General features: G+C 47.1%; 1 protein-coding gene across 2 annotated transcripts in view; it reads right to left on the bottom strand.

The window, feature by feature from the left end:
* Positions 1–5369: 5369 nt before the first annotated feature.
* The window catches only part of LOC135286386 (olfactory receptor 14A16-like), a 60207-nt gene continuing 44280 nt past the window's right edge, over positions 5370–21296 (bottom strand). Inside the window, exons 1-4 of one of the 2 annotated variants that reach the window (XM_064399520.1) lie at positions 10885–11461; positions 9199–9359; positions 8686–8732; positions 5370–6377 (exon numbers count right to left, since the gene is read on the bottom strand). In XM_064399520.1, the coding sequence (XP_064255590.1) occupies positions 5581–6377; positions 8686–8732; positions 9199–9359; positions 10885–11040 (1161 nt within the window). In that variant the 5' untranslated portion in view covers positions 11041–11461 and the 3' untranslated portion in view covers positions 5370–5580. Of the gene's footprint in view, positions 6378–8685; positions 8733–9198; positions 9360–10884; positions 11462–21296 lie in introns of those variants that run through there. The other variant, XR_010350726.1, reaches the window with a different exon arrangement.

Here is a 21296-nt window from a genome sequence, read left to right as displayed (position 1 = left end):
GAGCTGTCCTGAAAATCATCCCAGGCTGGGGTCAGGCTGGGGTCAGCCAGAGCCCACAGACTCATCAGCTGAGACCAGATTTGCATCCCCATTACCCAATTAAGGGAGGAGGAGAAGAGTTTGAGGGGTGTGGAGTAACCCCTGCCCGGGGAAGTGAACACCACTCCCCTTACCCAGACTGGTTCAGGTATAAACCCCCAGCCTGGGAAGGCTACACACACACAGGGGACAGCATCACACTTGCCCCCCCCCAGGAGAGGTCTCTGTCCTTGTCACTTTCTTTCTCTCCCCTCTTTTCTCTTTCACAGGCTGGAGGGATTTACCAAATGCGAGAATCATTCTTCTCTTTGTCCCTGTCACATTTGTGACAGCTACACAGAATTTTTCTTTCCTTTTAACAATCTGTATTGGGCCAAATTTCCACTTTTTTTTTTTTTTAATTGCAACGTGCCAGCAGCTGAGCTGGAGTTGTGCAGGAACTGATGAAACTCTAAATTGCCACCATAATTGCTTGTATTGTCAGATTATTCATGTTTGGGATTTGTTTGCAATTCATCACAAGTGACTTGTGGGAAGAGCAAATATTCCTGAAAGCATTTTATGTAGAGTTAAGTTTGATTTCTGCCAAGTTTATTTTGTCCCAAGGGATGCTCAAGGGTTCTCCATGCCTCTTACCCTGGGAGATGCTTGGGAGGGAATTGGGGGTGTTGTCCCTATCACTTTTGTTATAGATGAATAATGTAATAGTTGGCTCACACAACTAAGAGGTAGATATTATGTGGATGTTAAAATGTATAGTGATGTTATGTAATATGTCTTCCCATAGTCCTCTTTCCCCTCCCCCTTGCAATAGCCTCAGTAGTCAGGACATTTGGAGAAGGCTGGCTTATTACCAGGAGGTCCAGCATAACAACACCTGATCTCTAGTCAAGATGTAAGGAGGTAATCTCCACCAATGGATGGCAGAGAAAGAATTGACTGACAAAACTTTGAGAGGGGCTAAGGGTACAAAAGGAAGAGCATTCATTTTGTAGAGAAGCATGTGGATGATAGTCATGGGGGGGCTCCCAGTGCTGTAGTTTTTCCTTATTTAGTCCTATGTTGTAATTTTTGTTGAGGTTTAATAAACCTTTTAAAAATTTAAAAGTGAGAGTATGTCGTGGTTTGGCCCGGAAATGTGTTTCTGGAAAGGTCTAAGTCGGGCCAATCAGTGGCCAAATTGAAAATTGGCATGGGATGTGGCCATTGAGGATCTGGATACGCCTCTGAGAACACACGGGGGTTAAAAGCAGGAGATTCCCAGAGAACTTCCTCTTTGGGAATCCGGCGTTGGTGAGTAGAGTCTGACCTCTCCCCTGCCCAGCTGCGCCTGGGTGGGGGAGGTGGAGGCCATGACAGGGAGGAGGCCGGGAGCCCCAAAAGGTGCAGAGGTGGAGGAGAACATGCAGGGGTTGATGAGACTTGGGATGTCTGGGTAGCCCCCCCGGAGAGAGAGACAGAAATTGTGCTGGCAGTTCAGCCGGCCAGAAGCGGGGGATGCGGCGACAGAGGTGCCTGGCAGCTGTGGGAGTCCTGGACAGGCAGAAGTGAAAATTTTAACCCCTTTTTTAGACTAATAGAAACCTTACAAATACTGCATCCTCCTGAATCAGGATGAGGTGAGAGAGAGATGAGAGATGAAATGGGCAAGCGTGAGGAAAGCTAGAAGAGGAGAGAAGAGTCCTGAGTGGAAGAGATAATGGAGTGGCCTTGGGCTGGACTCTTTCTTGTATAGCCATGGACAGACCCGTGTTTTTTCCCTGTGACCCGGAGACTGTATTTAGGGGGAGGCAACACCCGGGAGTCAAGAGTGAAGCAGCGGCGTGAACAAAGACGGCTGAAGGGGGTGTGAGATGCCCTTTGTCTCCACGGAGAGGAAGATCTCTGTTCATGAGGCCCCTCGGCCCCAGGGGGTGAAATTTGGGGGGGACTGGTGTCCCGAAGCTGAGAATATTCACAAGGCCCCTCGGCCCCAGGGGGTGAAATTTGGGGGGGACTCGTGTCCCAAAGTTGAGAGACTGCTGTTTCTGGAAGTGGGTGGAGCATCTTTAAACGGGGAGCCCTGAAGGCAGTCCTGGCCCGTGTCCAGTGGTGAGAGCACTGGACATGGGGGGAGAAGTCACGAGGGCCGATGTTCTCTGGGTGGGGCCATGGGTGACGCGGAAGCACAGGAGGTTTTAATTGTGCTTCCGGGGGAGGCCTATGAGGCAAGGGGGGACTCCTCTCTCCCTGATGGATTTGAGGGTTGATAATTTGAGGGGTGGTGAATCTGTGGAGAAAAGAGAGGGGGAGGAGGAAAGTATCTGGAAGGTTTTCATTCTTAGCTTGGTATGTGTTCCTTTCTAGATTTGTAATAAATAAAGTGTTGTGTTTTTCCCTCCATCCCCGAATGGGAGCCTGCTTTGTTCTGTTCCCGGGTCACATCTCACAACAACCCTTTCGGAAATATACCCTTCATGGGGGCCCTGGCATTGTGCCAGGGTCAAACCATGACAGAGTAGTTTCTCACTTTTGGTGAGATTGATCCAGGATATTGAGTCATTAAAATCAAAGATGGCGGACAGAGACTCTCTACCTAGTTAAAGTTAGAAAGTGGTATGTTTGTTACACTGGTGGGTGGCATGGGGCTCGTCCCCAAACGGCATGACTGCGCTGTACAAAGTTCTTTACCCTCTATTTATTTCCTGAGATCTTACATAAAATACATATGCATAACCCCAGCACCTCCCCTTCTTGCTCTGTATTAAAATGAGATTATTAGTCCTTCATGCTTGCGCAGTTCTTCTCTTGAATTGGGTTAATGGTCTCGAAATGGGTGAGTGTTCTTGAAGGATAAAGTCAGGAATGTCTTCATCAGGTCTCTGTCACCCTCTGTCACAAGCCAAGGCCCCCTGCTTTGTAATTGCTTAATGTAAAGCCCAGGTACTAACCATTGTTCCACTGTTTTCAACATGTTCTTATAATGGTTCTGTTATGAGTAAAAAGCTATCAATTTTTTTAAGGTTGTGGAGTCAAAACGGTTGGACCAGTTGCTGTCAAGTTGAAGGTTTGACTATTTGTTGTTAATAGCTTCATGTTGCAGTCACCTATTGTTGAGAGTTTTACTCCGATTGCCTGTTAATGGTTGCTGATCAGCCATTGTCCCCCCTGCTGCTTGCCAGGGAGTGACACCGAACCCTGCAGGTAGCAGGGGAAGGGAGTGACATCAGAGCTGGTAGGCAGATGAGAATGCATTTCACCAGATTTTGCAATTTTCAAGGAAAAAACCCCTAAAAATAATGAGAGACCTAAGTGATGTCTAAAGGTGAGGAACTTAATCCAGTATCTGCTAAGATCCTTTTTGCTTCTCACCCTAACCTGAAAAGATGTTAACTAGAAAGAGGACCTGGAATGTTAGACTGAAAAAGTGGAATTCCCACCACTCCCTGGAGAACGGAAGCCCCAGCTCTGCCTGCATACCAGCGGACACAGCTGCATCATCATCCTCCTCTGTGCCACTACTGGGAGCAGCGGCGGCATGGGCGACCTGTTGTTTCTCCCCAGCCTGAGCTGAATTATTTTAATAAAAGCATTAAAAAGGAGAAAGATCTCCTGCCCTGTTTATTTCAGTTCAGTTACTCCACACCCTTCTGTAAGCAAGCTCATAATGGATCAGTTTTAGTGTGAGCACCTAACAATCATTAACCTACCATCTACCTACCTCTTAATCAATGTGAATTGTTTCTATCCCTCAGCTAAAATCTTACTTTTTAAAAATCGTGATTCAATATAAAACCTCATCTCTGAGGTCCTGGGAGATTTTGGACAAATGGTGCACCCTTGCTGAATTTGGCAGCTTGTACAATGTCTCTTAGGACCATTGGTGATTGCTGGTTGACACCACGGAGACAACAAAGACTGGATAACAAAAAAGAAAAGGGGGAAGAAGAGAAAAATTCCTGAAAACTACAGATCTAGAGGATTGTGAGTATTAGTGCATGTATGCTTGAAGTATGAGTGGGGTAGTTCTGGGAGTGGGCTAGATATGAATCTTAGAAGATCCTAATAATTATTCTGGCCAAATTGTTTGTCTATAATCCGGGTGTTCAAATGTCAGCTCCAGGCAAGTTGTACACGGGATCTCTTCCAGGAGTGTGTTGGAGCTTAAGGACAAGGGTTTTAGACATTTAGACATTGAAGGCGTTTAGACATTTAGGAATTTAGACATTTAGGGTTTAGACATTTAAGGCGGGAGATGTAGAAGAGGAAAGCAGGGACTCTGTAGAAGGTGGGGACCCTGTGGCCGGCAGGATGCATGTGGTAGAGTGATATTAGAGTTATGGAGACCCAAGAGCATCTGGAAATGTCGGGTTGAGGGTCACCAGATTTAGAGGGTGTTAGAGTAATGGCAAAAGTTGCTGTTGAGTGAAGACCACGCTTGTGTAGAGACGAGGAGTCGCAGCAGCTTTCGCAGCCTGCCAGCATGGGGTGGGGTATGTGGCTGCTCCACATGGAGCAGCAGTGCACACAGCGCTCAGCACGGTGAGTTTCTGGTGCGCACTCGGCGTGATAATTTCTAGAGTTTACCAGCCGAAGCTTGAGAGGCAGTGCTGCCACTGGCAGCGGCGACTGAAAAATGCTGAGCATGGAGACGTCCCCCAGTGAGGAAAGGGAGGCAGGAGATCCATAGCTGGAAAGAAACTGCACGTGTGCATGCCTGCCTGAGGTGACTCGTGGACACTGAGCAGTGGAGCCCAGTGGGTTGACCCCGTGGCAGGATACCCAGGGGCGAGGGGCTGGTGCTGGCAGGAGTGCCGCTCAGAGAGATCCGAGTGTGCAGGGTTTTCCGAGCGGGAACCATGGCGAGGAGGTGGGTGAGGTTTCCCTGACCTGCCACAGTGGTTTACACACGGCGCTGCTGGCGTATGGGGAGCAGCCGAGCAGCACAGGTGTCCTCAGACTGAAGTGCGGAATCCGCAGCAGCTCCCCTATAAAACCTGCCAGCATAAAGCCTTGAGACTGGGGCGCTGTGTAGGTGGTGGCTGCTGGAGGTGGTGGAGGGCTGTGGGACTGATGCTTCTTAAATAAACAGCTCATTACGCTATTCAGGTGTGGTCCCATTCCATTCATGTCTGTATATAAACGGCCGGAGTCAGGGATCTCTGGAGGAAAATTTGCTGGGAGATCCTTTAGTTTGATTCAAGCCACTGAGAACTCATTGACACAGTCTGTGGCCACAGGGAAGGTGGAGAGAAACAAAATGAGAAATGGTGCAAAAAAAGACATTTCTTTGTGGACAGTATGAAGAAACTGAAACAAAGAAAAAGAACCTCCAAATTGAAACCAAGAAGAAGTATCCAAGATGACTTTTATTACAAGCAATTTGCAGAAATTGGCTATCACTTGAATATTTCTGGACCCATCTGGTCATCAGTCTCCACACTGCAGCCTTGAGCTCCTGGTTCCTCAGGCTGTAGATGAGGGGAATAAGGGCTGGAGGCACCACTGAGGATAGAACTGACAGTACCAGATCTAGGGTTGGGGAGAACATGGAGGGGGTTTTCAAATGAACAAATATGCCAGTGCTGACAAACAGGGAGACCACAGCCAGGTGAGAGATGCAGGTGAAAAGGCTTTTTGCTTTCCCTCCTCAGAGGGGATCCTCAGCATGATCCTGAAGATCTGCACATAGGAGAAAACAATAAACACAAAACAACCAAATACCAAACAGGAACTAATAGCAATGAGCCCAACTTCCCTGTGGGTGTTGGAGTGTGAGCAGGAGAGCCTGAGGATCTGTGGCACCTCACAGAAGAACTGGCTCAGGGCATTACCATGGCCCAGGGGCAGAAAAATGTATTGGCTGTGTGCATGAGAGCACTGAGAAAGCCACAGGTCCAGGCAGCTGCTGCCATGTGGGCACAAGCTCTGCTGCCCAGGAGGGTCCCGTAGTGCAGGGGTTTGCAGATGGACACGTAGCGGTTGTAGCACATGATGGTCAGGAGTGACTGCCCTGCTGTGATAAAGAACAGAAAGAAAAAGATCTGTGCAGCACATCCTTTGGGAGATGGTGCTGGTGTCCCAGAGGGAATTGTGCATGGCTTTGGGGACAGTGGTGCAGATGGAGCCCAGGTCGCTGAGGGCCAGGTTGAGCAGGAAGAAGAACATGGGCGTGTGCAGGTGGTGGCCGCAGGCTACGGCGCTGATGATGAGGCCGTTGCCCAGGAGGGCAGCCAGGGAGATGCCCAGCAAGAGGCAGAAGTGCAGGAGCTGCAGCTGCTGCATGTCTGCCAATGCCAGCAGGAGGAAGTGCCTAATGGGGCTGCTGTTGGACATTTGCTGTGGCTGGCCATGGAGACCTGTTCATGGAGAAAAAGATAGTGAAGAGTTAGAGGAGATATCTGTAATCAAAATCAAAGCTATTTCCCAGACACTCCCCTCTGTAACACACACGGACACACTTCTGTTTTTGAGAGTTCTGAAGTTTTCTTTTTAAGCTCCCCCCATGTCTCTTCTGGTATTCTTGGATAGCAGAAACCCTCAGCGTGTCTGTTGCCCTCTGGAAGAACAGAGTGAGTTCCCTGAGGCAAGATGATGAGTGGAGACTGAGGGAACATGGTCTGTCACTTCATTGTCTTTGGACTTTCTCTGGGCTTTCACTTTTCCCAAACGCAGGATGTTTACACTCCTAAGTTTTCCTTAAAGTTCACCAGGTACTGCTGAGAGGAGATGGACCCACCACAGTCCAGCTCCACATTTGTAAACAAGGACTGACATTGCTCATTTCACCAACCGCAGCATTTTCAGTGTCAAAACATCTCGGCCTTTCCCCCTGGCTCTTATAATTCAGAGATGCTCTAGGACAGATTTGCACCCGGGATTGAAGTTCCCAGCTTGGACTGAATCTCAGAGAGACTTCCAAGTGTCCTTATGCTGGCACTGGATGAAGGGAGATGCAGCTCCTTCCCTGGCTGCACTGCCAGCATTGCCCAGAGCTGGGCACTGGGGACAGCGTCACCCTGAGCCAGCTGTGCCCCCTCCCAGAGCCCCCAGGGCCGGGCAGCTGCTCTTATTCATGCTGATTTCAATAAACATCTTCTTTTGGTTCCTAAAAGTCCCAGGTTCTAATACCTGGATGCATTTAGATCAACATTTTCTTCTCTTTGTTGGAATATTTTAGAGGACATGCAAAGAAAAGTCTAGGCTTGCAAGAGTGATACCCAAATGTCAAGTATGTTCTTGACACCACATAATTCGTTTTCCCCAAGGATTTTCCTTCTGAACTGTATGAGACTGGGCCATTTTCGGTCCAGCCTGACTAAAGGCTGGTTTTCTAATTGCAAGTAGAACAATGGAGCTCATTTGAAATACCCTCCAACAGAGCTGTTAGAACTAAGAGAACTAGTTCTTTACATGTCTTCTCAGAGGATAAATTTATATGGCAGCCAAGCAGTTTGAGAGGAATCCCTGTCATAAAACTGGATTCCTTCACCCAGCATTCACCTAGAATGCTTCAGTCAGTAATAAAAGTGAGACAGCTAAGGATTAATGGGATAGGTCATTTCTAGTCCAGAATTAGTCCAGAAAAAATGTCACCTTACTTACTGAGCAATACTTCTCCCTAGCTGCACTAAGCATTCCAGCTGCATATCAGCAATTAGGCTGATATGCAAATTGCAAATCAGCAATAAGCAATTCCAAAGGAGCCATAGACAGGATTTGGCAGAACTAACCCTGAGCAAAGGGACCAGGGCATCTGATCCCTTCTTCTGCATCAGCAGAAATCAAGTATTTCTTCAAGTCTCACCTCTCCTGTCATGACACACCCACAGATGGCAAAGGAACAACAACAGTGTCATTGGGGCTTCCAACTTGAAAGCATTGGCTGACCCAGATGCATCAGAGACCGCATGTTGTCTGGCACAATTCCACTTGTCAGGGATCAGGCAAGGCAGGGAGGGAGGACAAGGCCAAGGCATCTCCTCCCCCAGCCTCAGCCTGCAACACTGACACAGGCACAGAGAGCTGGGGAAGAGATTTGTCATGGTGAACCTGCCATAGGTGGCTTTGGGCTTGTGCTGTCACAGGATGACGGACTCAGACCTTGCATAGGATGCATCCATTTGGAAGGCTCTTTCTCCCTAACTGGAGAATTTATAAGGACATTCTGTCAGAGCAGGTTTCCCTATTTTTGCCAATACAAATCCTGGTAATGTCCATGAATCTCCTTCACATCTCAAAGGGTTCGGCTCAGAACCTGCCCAAGGAAAGCTTTTCTGCTTCAAAAGCAGGAGGAAGGAGTTGGAACATTTCCCATGTCATGCCAAATGCCTTCTTTTTCCCTACTGACACTAGAAAGGCTGAAGGGAGATAAAAGGCATATGCAGGATGGTGAGGAATGTTTCCTTTTCCTGCACTGCATTTCCAGGGCCCCAAGGTACCACTCCAGCTCCTGCCACTCAACACTTCACACTGCAGGAATTTTCACTGCACCACTGGAGCACACTCCCAGGGATTGGGCTCTGGAAGAGTCCACTGAGCCCATCAAGCAATTGAAATGCATGTAGAAAAATATTTAAAAGAATGGGTTTTAACCAAGCTTTCCAAATGTCACCTCTGAGTCAAGACTACAATGGTCATTTTAGGACAGACATGCCCTGTGCCTACCTGCATGTTCACAGTTCTCCTCCTTGCTTCTGCTGCTGGATCTTGGCCTGCAGAAAATGGAGGACAATGAACATGTGAGGAGGTAGAAAGAGGAGGGAGGGAATGGGTGTACCATGAAAGGAGGTAAACCTTCTTAGCATGGGCATCCTGATGAAGGAGGAAATGCAACACAGAAACCCAATAGGATGCAAAGCTGATTCATTGTCCTTAAGCTTTCCATTGCTGGAGTCACACAGAGCTGGCCAAGCTCTGTGTGAAACAATAGCCACCTCCAGCAGAGGACCAATCTTGAGGTGCTTTGAAGCACTTCCTCCTCTTCCCCACCACCACCTCTGTGCTGGGGACATTGGTGTTGCCTTTGACATTGTGCTGGATCACCATAGATGGGCAAAATGGTGAATTCACAGAGGTTTGCCTAAATACATGGGACACCTGACTGTGCAAAATAACCACACGGGGTGGGAAGAGAGAGGTGAACAGCACACTGCAGCAGCAGCAGACACCTTGCCTTACCTCATCTCCTGGGACTCCTGGGATTCCAGTTGCAGAGAGATTTGCAGAGACCCTGCAGCACTGCCAAGAGGGGGACTTTCTGCCTTGCCTATGGGGGGGATCAGAGGTGGTCCCAATGACCCCTTCTTCATATCCCCTCCACTGGAATACAGCAAGGAGGTCTGCAAAGACAAGAACACAGTGCTCACATCAAGCATCCAGCCTTACCCCCATTCATGCCTCAAGACATTCAGATATGTATTTAACTGGGACCTGGCAGGAAAAGACAAGGAAAACTGATTGTCCAGCTTGGCCCAGGATGGGGAATGGAAAGGGAGGGTGAGGGAATGGTGAGTGGGTGGGGGACAGCCCATGTGACACATTTGCCACCTCTCCCCTTATGCTCAGTTTTCTCCAAGAGTGCCCACATTCCCAGCTGGCATTCACATGTTTGACATCAAGATGTTCTGGGGTGCCACTGCCTCCATCAGCCTTTTGGATCATATGGGAGTGGCTTTAGATCACTATTCTCCCCCTGCCCCTAAGGTACCTCACAGCCAGTGCTGATCTCCAGCCAAGTCCCCACAAAGCCATTCTGCAGGAGCTCAAAACCTGCTTTTCTCAAGCCCCTCATTTCTTCTGCTGCTGCCCTTCCCTCTACACTTCCCCAGCAGCCTTTGAGCCCAGATGCTGCTGAGCTCTCAGGATGCTCGCTGCTCTCCAGCTCCCACACATCCACCATCTCAGCCTCACTGGCATTTAGGATGTTCAGCACAGCTCCCTGCCCTGCTGCTCTCTGGAAGATCTCTGCCTGCCCAAGTTCCTCCAGGGCCCCCATGCCATGGCCAGGAATGGGGCTGGAGGCAGCAGGGGCAGATGCACACCCTTCCTTCCCATCCCATTGTTTCTGGCCCAGCTGAAGAGCCAAATCAGGACCTGTTCAGCTTCAGTGAGAGGGTCAGTTCCTGTCAGGGAGACACTGGGCCCTTTGTCAGCAAGGCTGAAATCAAGTACCCAAGCCTTTGATTGGACATTTTGTCTACCAAAACTCTTGTTCATCTGCCTCCTCTGCACCCCATGGCAAACCCAACACAACTGCAGCTCCTGGCCCTGCTGCCAAGGCAATCGTGTGCCTGGGCTCTGGGCTGCTCTCCCCACGGCCACCTCCCATCCCTTCCCTCTGGACAAAGCCATGCCAGAGCACACAGCTGCCCAGAAGCTGATGAAGTCTAAAAACAGCAGCAGAGACAACTGTGCAGAGGGCATGGCTGTACAACTCAAAAGCTGAGACAACCTGGAACTGACTTTGCAGCACTGCCTGTTCAAGCAAACACCTTTTTCCAACCAAACCACACACAGCTGGCAGAAAACACCACCAAGACATAGACATGGTTCACAGATACCCCTAGGTTACTAAATCTAGAAGGACAGCTTGTCCAGATTTGTAGCAGTGGGGGCTTGGGGGGTTTTTGAGCCTCTTTGGGGCTCCTCTGCAGCGGGCTTTGGGTATGTTTGGTCTCTGACTGTCTGGTTGGGACGGCAGTTTGAAGATGTTTAGTCTATGTTTGCCTCTTGTCTAGCCTGTGGCACTTGGAGTAACTTCTCTCTGTCTGCCCCCAGAAATCCTGCCCCTAGCTAGAGAATTCTCTGTCAGTTACAGTCTTTTCCCTTTAGTATTGGTTTGTTTTTCCCGCCTTGGCTTCTGACCTTCCCCCCGCCCCCAGTTTCCACGGTCTCCTCCAGAACAGCAGCAGTTTTCTCTGCCCCTTGCTCTCCGCCGCTGCCTTCCCCTCGGAGCTGCCGGCTCCCGCCACTGCCGGACCCCGCACGGCGCCGGCACAGCCACCGCTGTGGAGGGGACATCGGCCCGCTCCTGCCCGCTCCGCCGGCGCCGCCGGTGCGGCTGCTGCCCCGCGGCTGCGGTTTCCGCCGCGGGACAGAGATCGCCCCGCGCGGCTCCGGCCGCCCCGCTCCGCCGCCGCCGCTGCCGCGAGCGCTGCGTCATCTGCCCGGCCCGGCGCTGCTGCCCGCGGGAAAGCCGCGCTGCCAAGGCCGAGCGGCGCCAGCGACAGCACCGTGCCCGCCGGCAGAGAAATAAAAGCAGCTGGGAAAAGCAAGCACCGCGCCCTTCTTTATTTCCTCTGCTACCAGTCCTTTAGGCGCTGAACCCGCCTTCTGAGCCAGCCGAACCGTGGCCCTGCCCGCCGGCGGCACAGACAGGGCACGGCCGCTCTTGACGCGGGCCCCGATCGTCTCCCGTGAGCGGGGCCGGCGTCCCTTTGGCGCACAAGGCGAGGCGCAGCCCCCACGGGAAGGACTGTCTGCAGGGTGCACGGACGGCCCTGCCCAGTGAAGTTCGTGCTCCGTCAAGTGCCGCCGGTGATTTCGCGCACTCTGCTTGCTGCAGCTCCCGGGAAAGCCAACCCTCTCCGTTCCAGGCGGGAGAGGAGCTTTCCCCTGGATCGAGGACCACCTCCGAGATTCTCGCTGCCAAGAATCTTGGGTTTCGTGAGTATTGCGGTGGCCGGACGGACCCGACTGGGGTGCCCTGAAGTTGGGTGGGGGTGACTCTCGGGGATGAGGGGAGGCGTAGTGCGCAACGTCCAACCCCGCCACCGCCGGTGATTCTCGGGTGTTTTTCCTTTAGATTTCGTTTTACCTCGGAGGTGGGTGGAAAAGAACCTAGCAAATAGTCTCGGTCTGAGTGTTCTAGTGGCCGGGACGGACCCAACTAGGGTACAGTGGGTGCGAGGCTGTCTGCTAGGGAGAAGGGAGTTTATAACCAAGTTGGGAATTCCTTGGTGGGAGGAGAGTTTTGTTTATCTAAGGGAAAAGTTAAGAGATTTGTTAAGTGGGTTTTCTTTCATTTTCCAACTACGGCCCTTAATGAAGTAAAAGCACTAAGATTTTGGGATAAGATCAGAATGAAACTTGGAGAAGAGGCAATGATAGATAGTGAATCAAAAAGTAATTTTTGTCCTCTCTTTATAAAATTGAAAGGTATCACATTAGTAATGGAAAAGAAAGTGAAAGAAACTCCAAATAAATCTTCCCCAGTTCCTCCTGAAATCCCTGCTCCAGTCCCCCTTGTTCTGACCCCCAGCATCCCGAACCGAGTGAGCTGAGGGGAGCAAACCACCTGCAGCAAGTGCACAGCTGCCCCACATTGTGGGTCTCCCTTGCTGCCCACATCACCCCCGGTTCCCCCCTGGCTCTGGCAGGACTGATCACCCTGTCAGTGCTCCTTCCCTAGACCCGAATACCTCACCCCTTTTACCTGTAGTAAAACCTGTAGATCGTTTCCCAGATTCCTCACCTCACCCAGAGTCTCAGAATGGAGAATGTCAAATAGCTTTGCCTTCATTTTGTGGTTCTTCTCCCCATAATCCCTTTCTCCCCTGCTCCCTTCCCCCTTCCCTCGAGTCACAAAATGGTGGACACCACATGGCTTGGTCCCCATCTTGTCGTCCTCCTTCTACTTCCCACAATCGCTTTTTCCTCTGTTCCCTTCCCCTGTCCCAAATCCCCCAATTGTGCTCTGGCTTCTCCTCTTCCCATCCTCCAATTACCCTAGCTTTAACCCCTGTATCTCCCTTCAGTGAAGTGTTTCTGGATTTTGTAGGCAAAGTCAGTGTGGTGCAGAGGATCAGGAATGGGACATCACGCCATGATCAGTGTGATTAAGTGAAGCCAAATTTATTACTCCTGAAAAGGCTATATGTATAATAAGTTTCTACTGTTCATGCGTCTCTAGCTAATACACGATAGGTTAATCCTAGCTGTTCACATGTCTAAATTAGAATGCTGATTGGATAGTTTAATTTTTCATGCGCTTTACTATGGTTGTCTGACACACCCTTTGCTTCTATTTTCTCACTTTCTCAAACTTGCTGACAAACTTGCTGAGTCTTGATGGCTCTTCTTCTTGTATCTTTCTCAAGGATATACCAATCCCGTTTCTGAATATGTCCATTATTCACTGTCCATTATCAGCAGCAGGCTGGATTGTGTGTCGGCTGAATATGGCCATTGTTTTGCAAAAACTCCTCAGCCTGCAAAAAATCCTCAACAGTTCTGTGTTTGTTTTTGCACAAGCCAGACTGAATTGAAAGCACGGGTAATTAACTTTTGCACAGAGCGTAGTAAGCAAGGCACTATAAGTAAAATTGCTAAAAGGATACAAAGTGTCATAATGCTAAAGCGTACTAAATCTTTAAGTAGCCTGTTATGTTCTAGGATTTTAGCCACTCATCACAGGAATTCTCGACAGCTGGGAGCTTTTTCATGTTTTCCTTAAGCAGTGACAGTTTCTTATGAATAGATTCAGAGTGGTGAGAGAGACTCATGCAACACATTCCTTCAAAATCTTCACGCCCATGTCCTTGAGCTTGCAACAAAAAATCTATGGCAGCTCTGTCCTGTAACACAGTGTGGCATGTGCTACCTACATCAGTGGTAAGTTCATTCAGTATTGTGGATGTAAGGTTAATTTGCTTTCTTGCCCAGCAAGCTAATAGTCTTAACTGAGTAAGGGCTTGTGCTGAGGCTACTCCTGGTGAAAAAAATTGAGGCTAGAGTAACTGAAGGTCGATTCCACAATTCTAGATCATCTTTACAGTCTGACCTTAATAGAAGCACACTACATTTTGCAGGTTGGAACTTGTGCCTGATGTTAAGCATCTGTTGAATGTTTGGGGCAAACAATGTCAATTTCCTAAAATAGCATGGTCCTCCTAATGCTTTCTGAGGAACCATAGACCAAGCTCTATCTCCACAAATGAGAAAAACTCTAGGAGGTAACATCCTAGCTGATATTTGTTTGATGAGTACACGCTGTGCCAAATTGGCACCCTAGGCTGTGGTATTGTAATACCACGAAGAAACAGGAGATATCCAAGTGCTGTCATTTCTGGGTTTTCCTAATTTCTCCCTAATCAGCTCTTTATCTTTGTAGTACCCAAAGAACAAACAGTAATTTCCTGGCATTGATCCCAAAATATCCAGTTCTTGTGATTCTTGACTTGTAGTATTTAAGTTTCAAGCAATTGTAAATGCTGGAGCTCCTAAGGGGTTTTATGAATCCCTTATTTTTCACACTAATTTTCTGTAACAACCCCATTTGGATTGGTACACCAATTTGACCGGGCCTTACTTAAGTTACCATCAATTTGAGCTCTGGTTCAATTTCCAAATTCTTCCATTGAATCTAAGGGAATTCCAATTAAACAGGTGCAAAATGGATCAGAGGGTGTAGCTAATGATAAGCAAAAAGATTTCTGCCCTGTTCTGTTGGCCCATGTAACCCACATGTTAATTGGCTGATGGATGTTGTAGAATCCCTGCGTTTCCCTAATCATTGCACTGAGTAGCATTGTTAATATCTGCCAGACTCTTGCCATTGTTGCCATTGCCACTGATCACGCCTACGCTTTGCCCAGTATGCCTTAGCCTGGTCCCACTGAAAGTCAGCAAGGTGATGTTGTTGTGGCACTGCTATTCCTGCTCCACATTCAGTAGCTATTATTTTGCTCTCTAGTACAATTTGGTTTGTTAAAGCAACTATAGCAAGATGTAATTGCACCCACAGTAACAATCTTTGATCCTGTGTTTCTATCAAAGATAAATCCTGGGGAAAACTCTGACGTCCTTCTGACCTTTGTGGATTACGCTCTAAAAATAGAGCTAATGCTGTGGGTGGGCTAATATTGCTAAGTATCTGAAAACATCTATTGCATGCTAGGTTAGTAGACCTAAATTTTTGCTTTCTCTCTTGAGGTAAAGTTAGATTATGTTCTTGATGAACTTGAAAACTTACACTTTACAGAATGTACCTTAAGCCAAGGCTTACCTGCATAGCCATGCACAGAACAAGCATTTTCCATCTGACTTACAACTTGTAATGCAAGTAAAGGTAAATAATTTCTGGTTGTGTCCAACTCGTGTATAGTAAATCTTCATGGGGGTGCCTGCATTGCTGCAGCAAATTCTAGTAATATTGGTAAAAACTCTGAGCGTTGTTCAGCTGTCAGGTGTTGAAGAAGTGGATTCAGGGCTGTCTGGATTCAGGGCTGTCGCTGACTCTCTGCCTCTGGGCACAACATGGGTTGATGACGGTGGTTTCAGACAGGGCTTCACCCACTTGGCTGGAATCCAACAAATGCCTTTATCTGTAAGTAAGCATAGATCACCTCTGCCTGTTAATTTGACTGTAGCTGGCCCTTCCCACATCCCTGTTTCTGGGCTTTTGAACATGACCTGAACTCTGTCAGGCAATTCCTCACTTGAATTACGTATAAGGGCATGATGCACAAGAATAGGTGGATCATCCCTATCTCTTGCTGTTCTAAGGTAATTAGCACAAAGATGGCTTTAGCTGTTTTTTCTTCAGGGGATAACCCTGTGGTTCCCCCTTTTGGTTTTTGCAGCATGCCCTTAAACGTCTGAGGAGCACGCTCAATAATTGCCTGACCAGTAGGATTGTGAGGAATACTAGTGTCATGTCAGATACTTTATAAATTGCAGAAACGCTTGAATCATAGGCAACAGTAGGCTGGACCATTGTCAGTGTTAATTGCTGAGGGGACATGTAATATGGCAAAGGAATTGTGCAAATGTTTTTCAACATGACGTGCTGTCTCACCTGTTAAGGGAGTAGCTTGTAGAACACAAGAGTAGGTACCAATGCAAACATGCACAAACTTTTTCTGACCAAATTCTGCTACATGAGTTACATCCATTTGCCATAATTGCAGGGGTTGAATACTCTTAGGGTTGACACCAGTGCTTAAACTAATGCTATCTCATTGACAATCAGGATAGAATTGCACTATACCAGTAGTATCAGTAAGGGGAAGACTAAATTGTTTAACTAACATTTTTGCAGATTGATGAAAAAAGGCATGGGAACTTTTAGCTTGCTGGAATTTATCAGAGGCTGGCATTGGCCAGACAGTGGCTACCAACTGATCAACTCGAGCATTACCTTCAGACAGACCAGGGAGAGTTTGATGACTACGAACATGAGCAATAAAGTATTCTTGCTGTTGCTGATTTAAGTTTTTAAGCAATCGGCTTAAAAGGGAATACAGATGTTTATTACTCACCTCCTTAAGTACTGCTTTTTCAAGGTGTTGGATACAGCTAACTCCATAAAGTGAATCAGAAACAATGTTAATGGCTTCATTGTTCTAATTTTCAAAAGCCTAAATAACAGCTTTTCATTCTAATGTCTGCAATCTTTTACTTCTTTAAAAATGACATGCTTTTTCCCTACCTTATCTTGCTGCCACCTGCAGGCAGCCTTTTTTGACCTTTTACTTGCATCTGTAAACACTGTTAGCCTAGATACTGGACAGTCAGCTCTCTAGGGTCTGTCTTCCAGACACTGATGCTCTAATAAAGATAACACTCGGTGTCGTGAATAGGTATTGTGAATTTTACTATAATAATCAGCCAAAGCTATCTGTAAAGGAACAGAATGCCCGATTCCTCATTCCAGATAGCAGTTAACCAACGGTATTACAATTGCATATGGTTCATGTCTCCAGCTTTCTAATATTCTCCCTCTGCCTTTCATAATCAAATGAGTAAAAAGTTCCAGTCGAGTGGTAATAGCTCTAGACTGTTTTACAGGTAAAAGTACTTATTCCAAAGTAACTAAGGGATTAGCTCGAGATTTATCTACTGACAAATTAAGGCAAAAGCATGTTTGGCATAATGGTCACCCTCTTTGCTCTGATTGATGATCCTCAATTGAAGTGGCACGTTTTTGATCATGCGATGTGCATGTGCTGTAGCAACCTTTGTGGCTATGTGATCCAAGGCCTGCTGTTGTCTCTTATTTAGGGTCTGATGTTCATCTGCCTGAGACAAAGTACTTAATAACTGTATTAATGGCTCAATTTCTTCGTTAGTTATCCCACAAATAGTTCTAATCTATTGCATATCCCCCACTAATTTCTGGACATCATGTACAGTTTTAATTTCAGTGGTGATGGTGAGTTTCTGTGGTTTCACATTGATCACATTTTCAAATTGATCGATCTGCCACCCGAGATATTTCTAAGGAGCTGAATGTTGCACTTTATCAGGGGTAATTTTTAATCCTTTTTCCTCTAGCAAAGCTGTCATGGTTTTTAAAACAGTTACAAGTCAAATTGTTTCCCAGCCACTAAGATATCATCCATAGAGTTGACACAATCTGTCCTAAGGACGAGATTCGTGGAGGTTCTTTTCACTGATCTCAGGGTTCAAAAACTGACATGACAAGGGGGTTTTGCAGTAAAAACCAAAACAAATGTACCTTTATTGAATGACCACAGCAAAATGCGTTAGGGAGAAGGGGAATGATGAAGAGGGAAAGAATAAGGAAAAATAAAAAGAGAGGGGAAAAGGAAAGAAGGTTTACAGCTACCAGATGTAGGATGATGGGGTCCTTTGAAGTCCAGTTGACGAAGCCTGTCTCATGCACATCATGGGAGATCTCAAAAGCCCCTAGCTAACCCAGGGGTTTTTATTATTGAAAATTGCAAAGGTGGGAGAACAGATACAATAGTCCATGATCTCAGCAGTGGGTGAGAGCCATTGTCTTCTCAGTCCAGTGGTCACTTGCAAACTTGCTCTGGTCACCTGGCCTTTACCACACACACACCTTCCCCCCCTCTGCGGTAGGGATTTCATCTCAGTCTTTTAGGGAAGAAGGGGAGCCTTTTCCATACAGGGGTGGCATGTCTCAGTCCTTGGGGGAGAAAGATTTCTCTTATCTCAGTCCATCTGTCACAGTGATTGATGTAGGATGAGGGGAAGGGTCTTTTTGTGGTGACCACTGAGAAGGTCGTTCCAGAGAGAAAGTCCAGCCAAGTCAGGAGGTTGGAGAAGTTCCAGGATCAGCGTTGCTAAGTGATGCAGGTGTCAAAGGGCACAGTGTCCCTTTCCTTATTCATCGAGTGCAGCGCCCCATGGGGTAGCAAACACACCTGTGGAAACATTGGCTTGGCTTGGAGGATGACAATCCAAACAGGAGCAGGATCCTAGAACAGGATCTTTTTCCTTGGTGGTCTTGGCTTTCATGATGGTCGTGAGGCAAAGAATGAGGGGAATTTTGGACAGGCACTCACAACAGTGATAGATGAGATATTCTGGAAATTGTTGCTGAGCAGGCTCTAGTGCTCAAGCTACATAAATTTGACACATTGTAGGCGAGTTATGCATCTTCTGGGGCAAATAATCCTATTTATACTTTTTGTAGGGTTCTGTCTTATTGAGAGATGGAACAGAGAATGCAAAATGACCAGTATCATCTGGATGCCGGGGAATAGTGAAAAAAACAGAGATCAATGATTAATAGATTTTATGACTCAGGTATCATAGTAGGAGATGGAAGACCAGCTTGCAAGGTACTCATACTTACCATTACTGCATTAATGGCACGTAAATCATGTAGCAGTCTCCATTTCTCATTCTTTTTTGGGGTGGCAAAACTGTGGTGTTCCAAGGGCTAGTAGATGGCTTTATGTGTCTTGCTTTAAGCTGTTTTTGCACTAATTGTTGGATTATTAGCAGCTTTTCTTTTGACAGCGGCCACTGATCAATTCACACAGGTGTATTAGTGGTCTAGCTAATTTTGAGGATTGGCTGTGTAACAATGGTTGCTTTTAGCTGGCTTAATAGATTTCTTTCAAGGAGACTTAATAAATTGCTGGGAGTTTGTATGACATAGGGTCTTGCAGATACACTCACTCCATCTGGGAAAGTGAAAGTAATCACTTCTCTGCTTAACTGAGTTGCCTGAGTTTCTCTAATTCCATCAGTACCTAAGGTAGGACTTATCAATGCCCAATTTTTAGGCCATATTGCATTTGAAATGATGGTTACATCTGCTCCACTGTTAATTATGAGTCTCTTAGTAATAGAATCACCATTAGGATGTGTCAAGGTTACCTGTTTGTCTGGTTTACCTCTTGTGATGTCCATAGCTTAATATACTTCTGGTTTAGCTGTGGAGCCAAAACTTCTTGTTCCTCACTCCTTGAAGCTTGTACAGGGGACACAAGACTTCAAAGGAACAGTTGAGCAATTTGGGAACTTTTGGGGATAGATACAGGAGGGGAAAATATCTTAACCATGATTTTAATAACGCCTTGAGAGTCTGCATCAATAACCTCAGGATTTACATCCTGAGTAAAAAGTTATTACTTTTTTGCTAGCAGATGATGTCCCTAACAGAAAAGCACCAAGTCCATTCCCCAAGGGTCTTTTTACATGAGTATCTATCAGGTGTACAGCAGAGTCCGTGATGGTAATGTCTGCTGCGGTTTCCAAGTCCACTCCCGCGCTTCCAGAAGTGGCTGATCTGAGTGAGTATAATCCTCCTCCTCCTCCTTCACTGGGGGCTGAGCTATCCATGCATTTCCCTGAGCTTGTGTTGTCGTGCAGGGGTCACGCTCCGAAAAGCGTTTCCCTGGAAACAACATTCTTTAGTACTGTGGTTATCTTTTTTGCAGATGGAACAAAACTTTTTCATTGTTGCTAAGCGACACTGACTCCGAACATGTCTAATCTTACTGCACCCAAAGCGCTTCATGTTCTTCTCTTCTGCTTTCTTGTGCAGTTTAGAAATCAGTGGTTATCCTGTAAAATTGTCTCAAGCTGGCAAAAAACATCCCATTCTGCTTTAGGTAAATGGTTCCATCTCATTGCCCAGGAACCCCTAAAGTGGCTATTTACTACTTACAAGGATATCAGCTACAGATGATGAAGGGGATGATCCATTGCTCCTTTTAACAGTCTGGGCCTCTGGCAATAGCACTGTCCACCGTCTTCTTTTATATTTTTTATATTCCTCTAACCTATAAGTCCTCACACGGGGCACCATTTATTGTTGGCTGGGCGTCTATGTACAAATCACAAACGGGACGGGACTGCTGAGGAACGCGTCTCAAGCTGTTTCTTTTCCAGCATCACTCTCATTACATGGTTATGACAATGGGAAGATGCCAGCAGCTCACGTCCTCGGCAAAGAACGAAGAACTCAATGTTGCAACTCGCTTGCTTGTTTCAAATACAATACCTGCTTGTAAGCATTAAAATACAATGCACAGAGCTCCATTATTAAGCCTAGAACTTCCTAACATCTTGTGAGATATTCTTTTCTGTAGCTTTGGGAGTTATTGTAGCCAAGTGCTAATAAACAGATCATTGTTCCATTTGTCCTTACATTTTACATCTCACATAACTTTTCTGCAGGCAAATCTTATGGCTACTGCTTAGCTCTAACAGCAGTTCTGCTGCTGCTGAGGCCTGCCTTTTGCAGCTTTCCCAAAACCCTCAGATTTTAAGGATTCCCATACCTGGAAGCATCCAAGGCCTGATGGGATGGAGCTTCCTGCCCAAGAGGGATGGCATGGGATGGCATGGGATGGCATGGGATGGGATGGGATGGGATGGGATGGGATGGGATGGAGCAGGGTGGGGAGTGGTGGGGTGTTCTGGGCTGTGCTGGGGTGGGGTGGTATAAGGTGGTGTCATGGTTTGACCCTGGCACAATGTCAGTGCCCCCATGAAAGGTATATTTCCAAAATGGTTACTGTGAGATGAGACCCAGAAACAGAACAAAGCAGGCTCCAACTTTGGAATGGAGAATGGAGGGAATGGAGGGAAAAAACCCCAACACTTTATTAATCTACAACACAGAGACAAAAGGGTAAAAAAAGGAAAAAACCACACACAACAATCCAGAATGGAATACCTCCAAAACACTCCTCCTCCCTCCCCCACTCTAACACTCAATCCCCTCTAACACTCAATTCTCTGTCTAATACCATCCTTCACACAACCTCCCCCCAGTTCATCAGGAGAGAGGAGTCTCCCTCTTGCACCATGGGCCTCCCCACGAAACACAGTTGGAACCTCCTGGGCTTCTGTGTCACACGTGGCAGCCGCCCGGAGAGAATCTGCCGTGGTGATTATTTCCTTTCTACGTCTAGTGCTTTCATTACTGTCTATGGATTTAAATTGCTTCTTAGGTCTTTTTAAGAATGCATTGTTCAGTTCTAAGAAGTGGCAGCTTCTCACTATTGGGACACCTGTCTCCCTTATATTTATTCCCTTGGGGTCTGGGG

This window comes from Passer domesticus, chromosome 26 (genome assembly GCF_036417665.1).
Source record: "Passer domesticus isolate bPasDom1 chromosome 26, bPasDom1.hap1, whole genome shotgun sequence".
NCBI classification, from domain to species: Eukaryota; Metazoa; Chordata; class Aves; order Passeriformes; family Passeridae; genus Passer; species Passer domesticus.
This window is presented reverse-complemented; position numbering and strand designations above follow the sequence as displayed.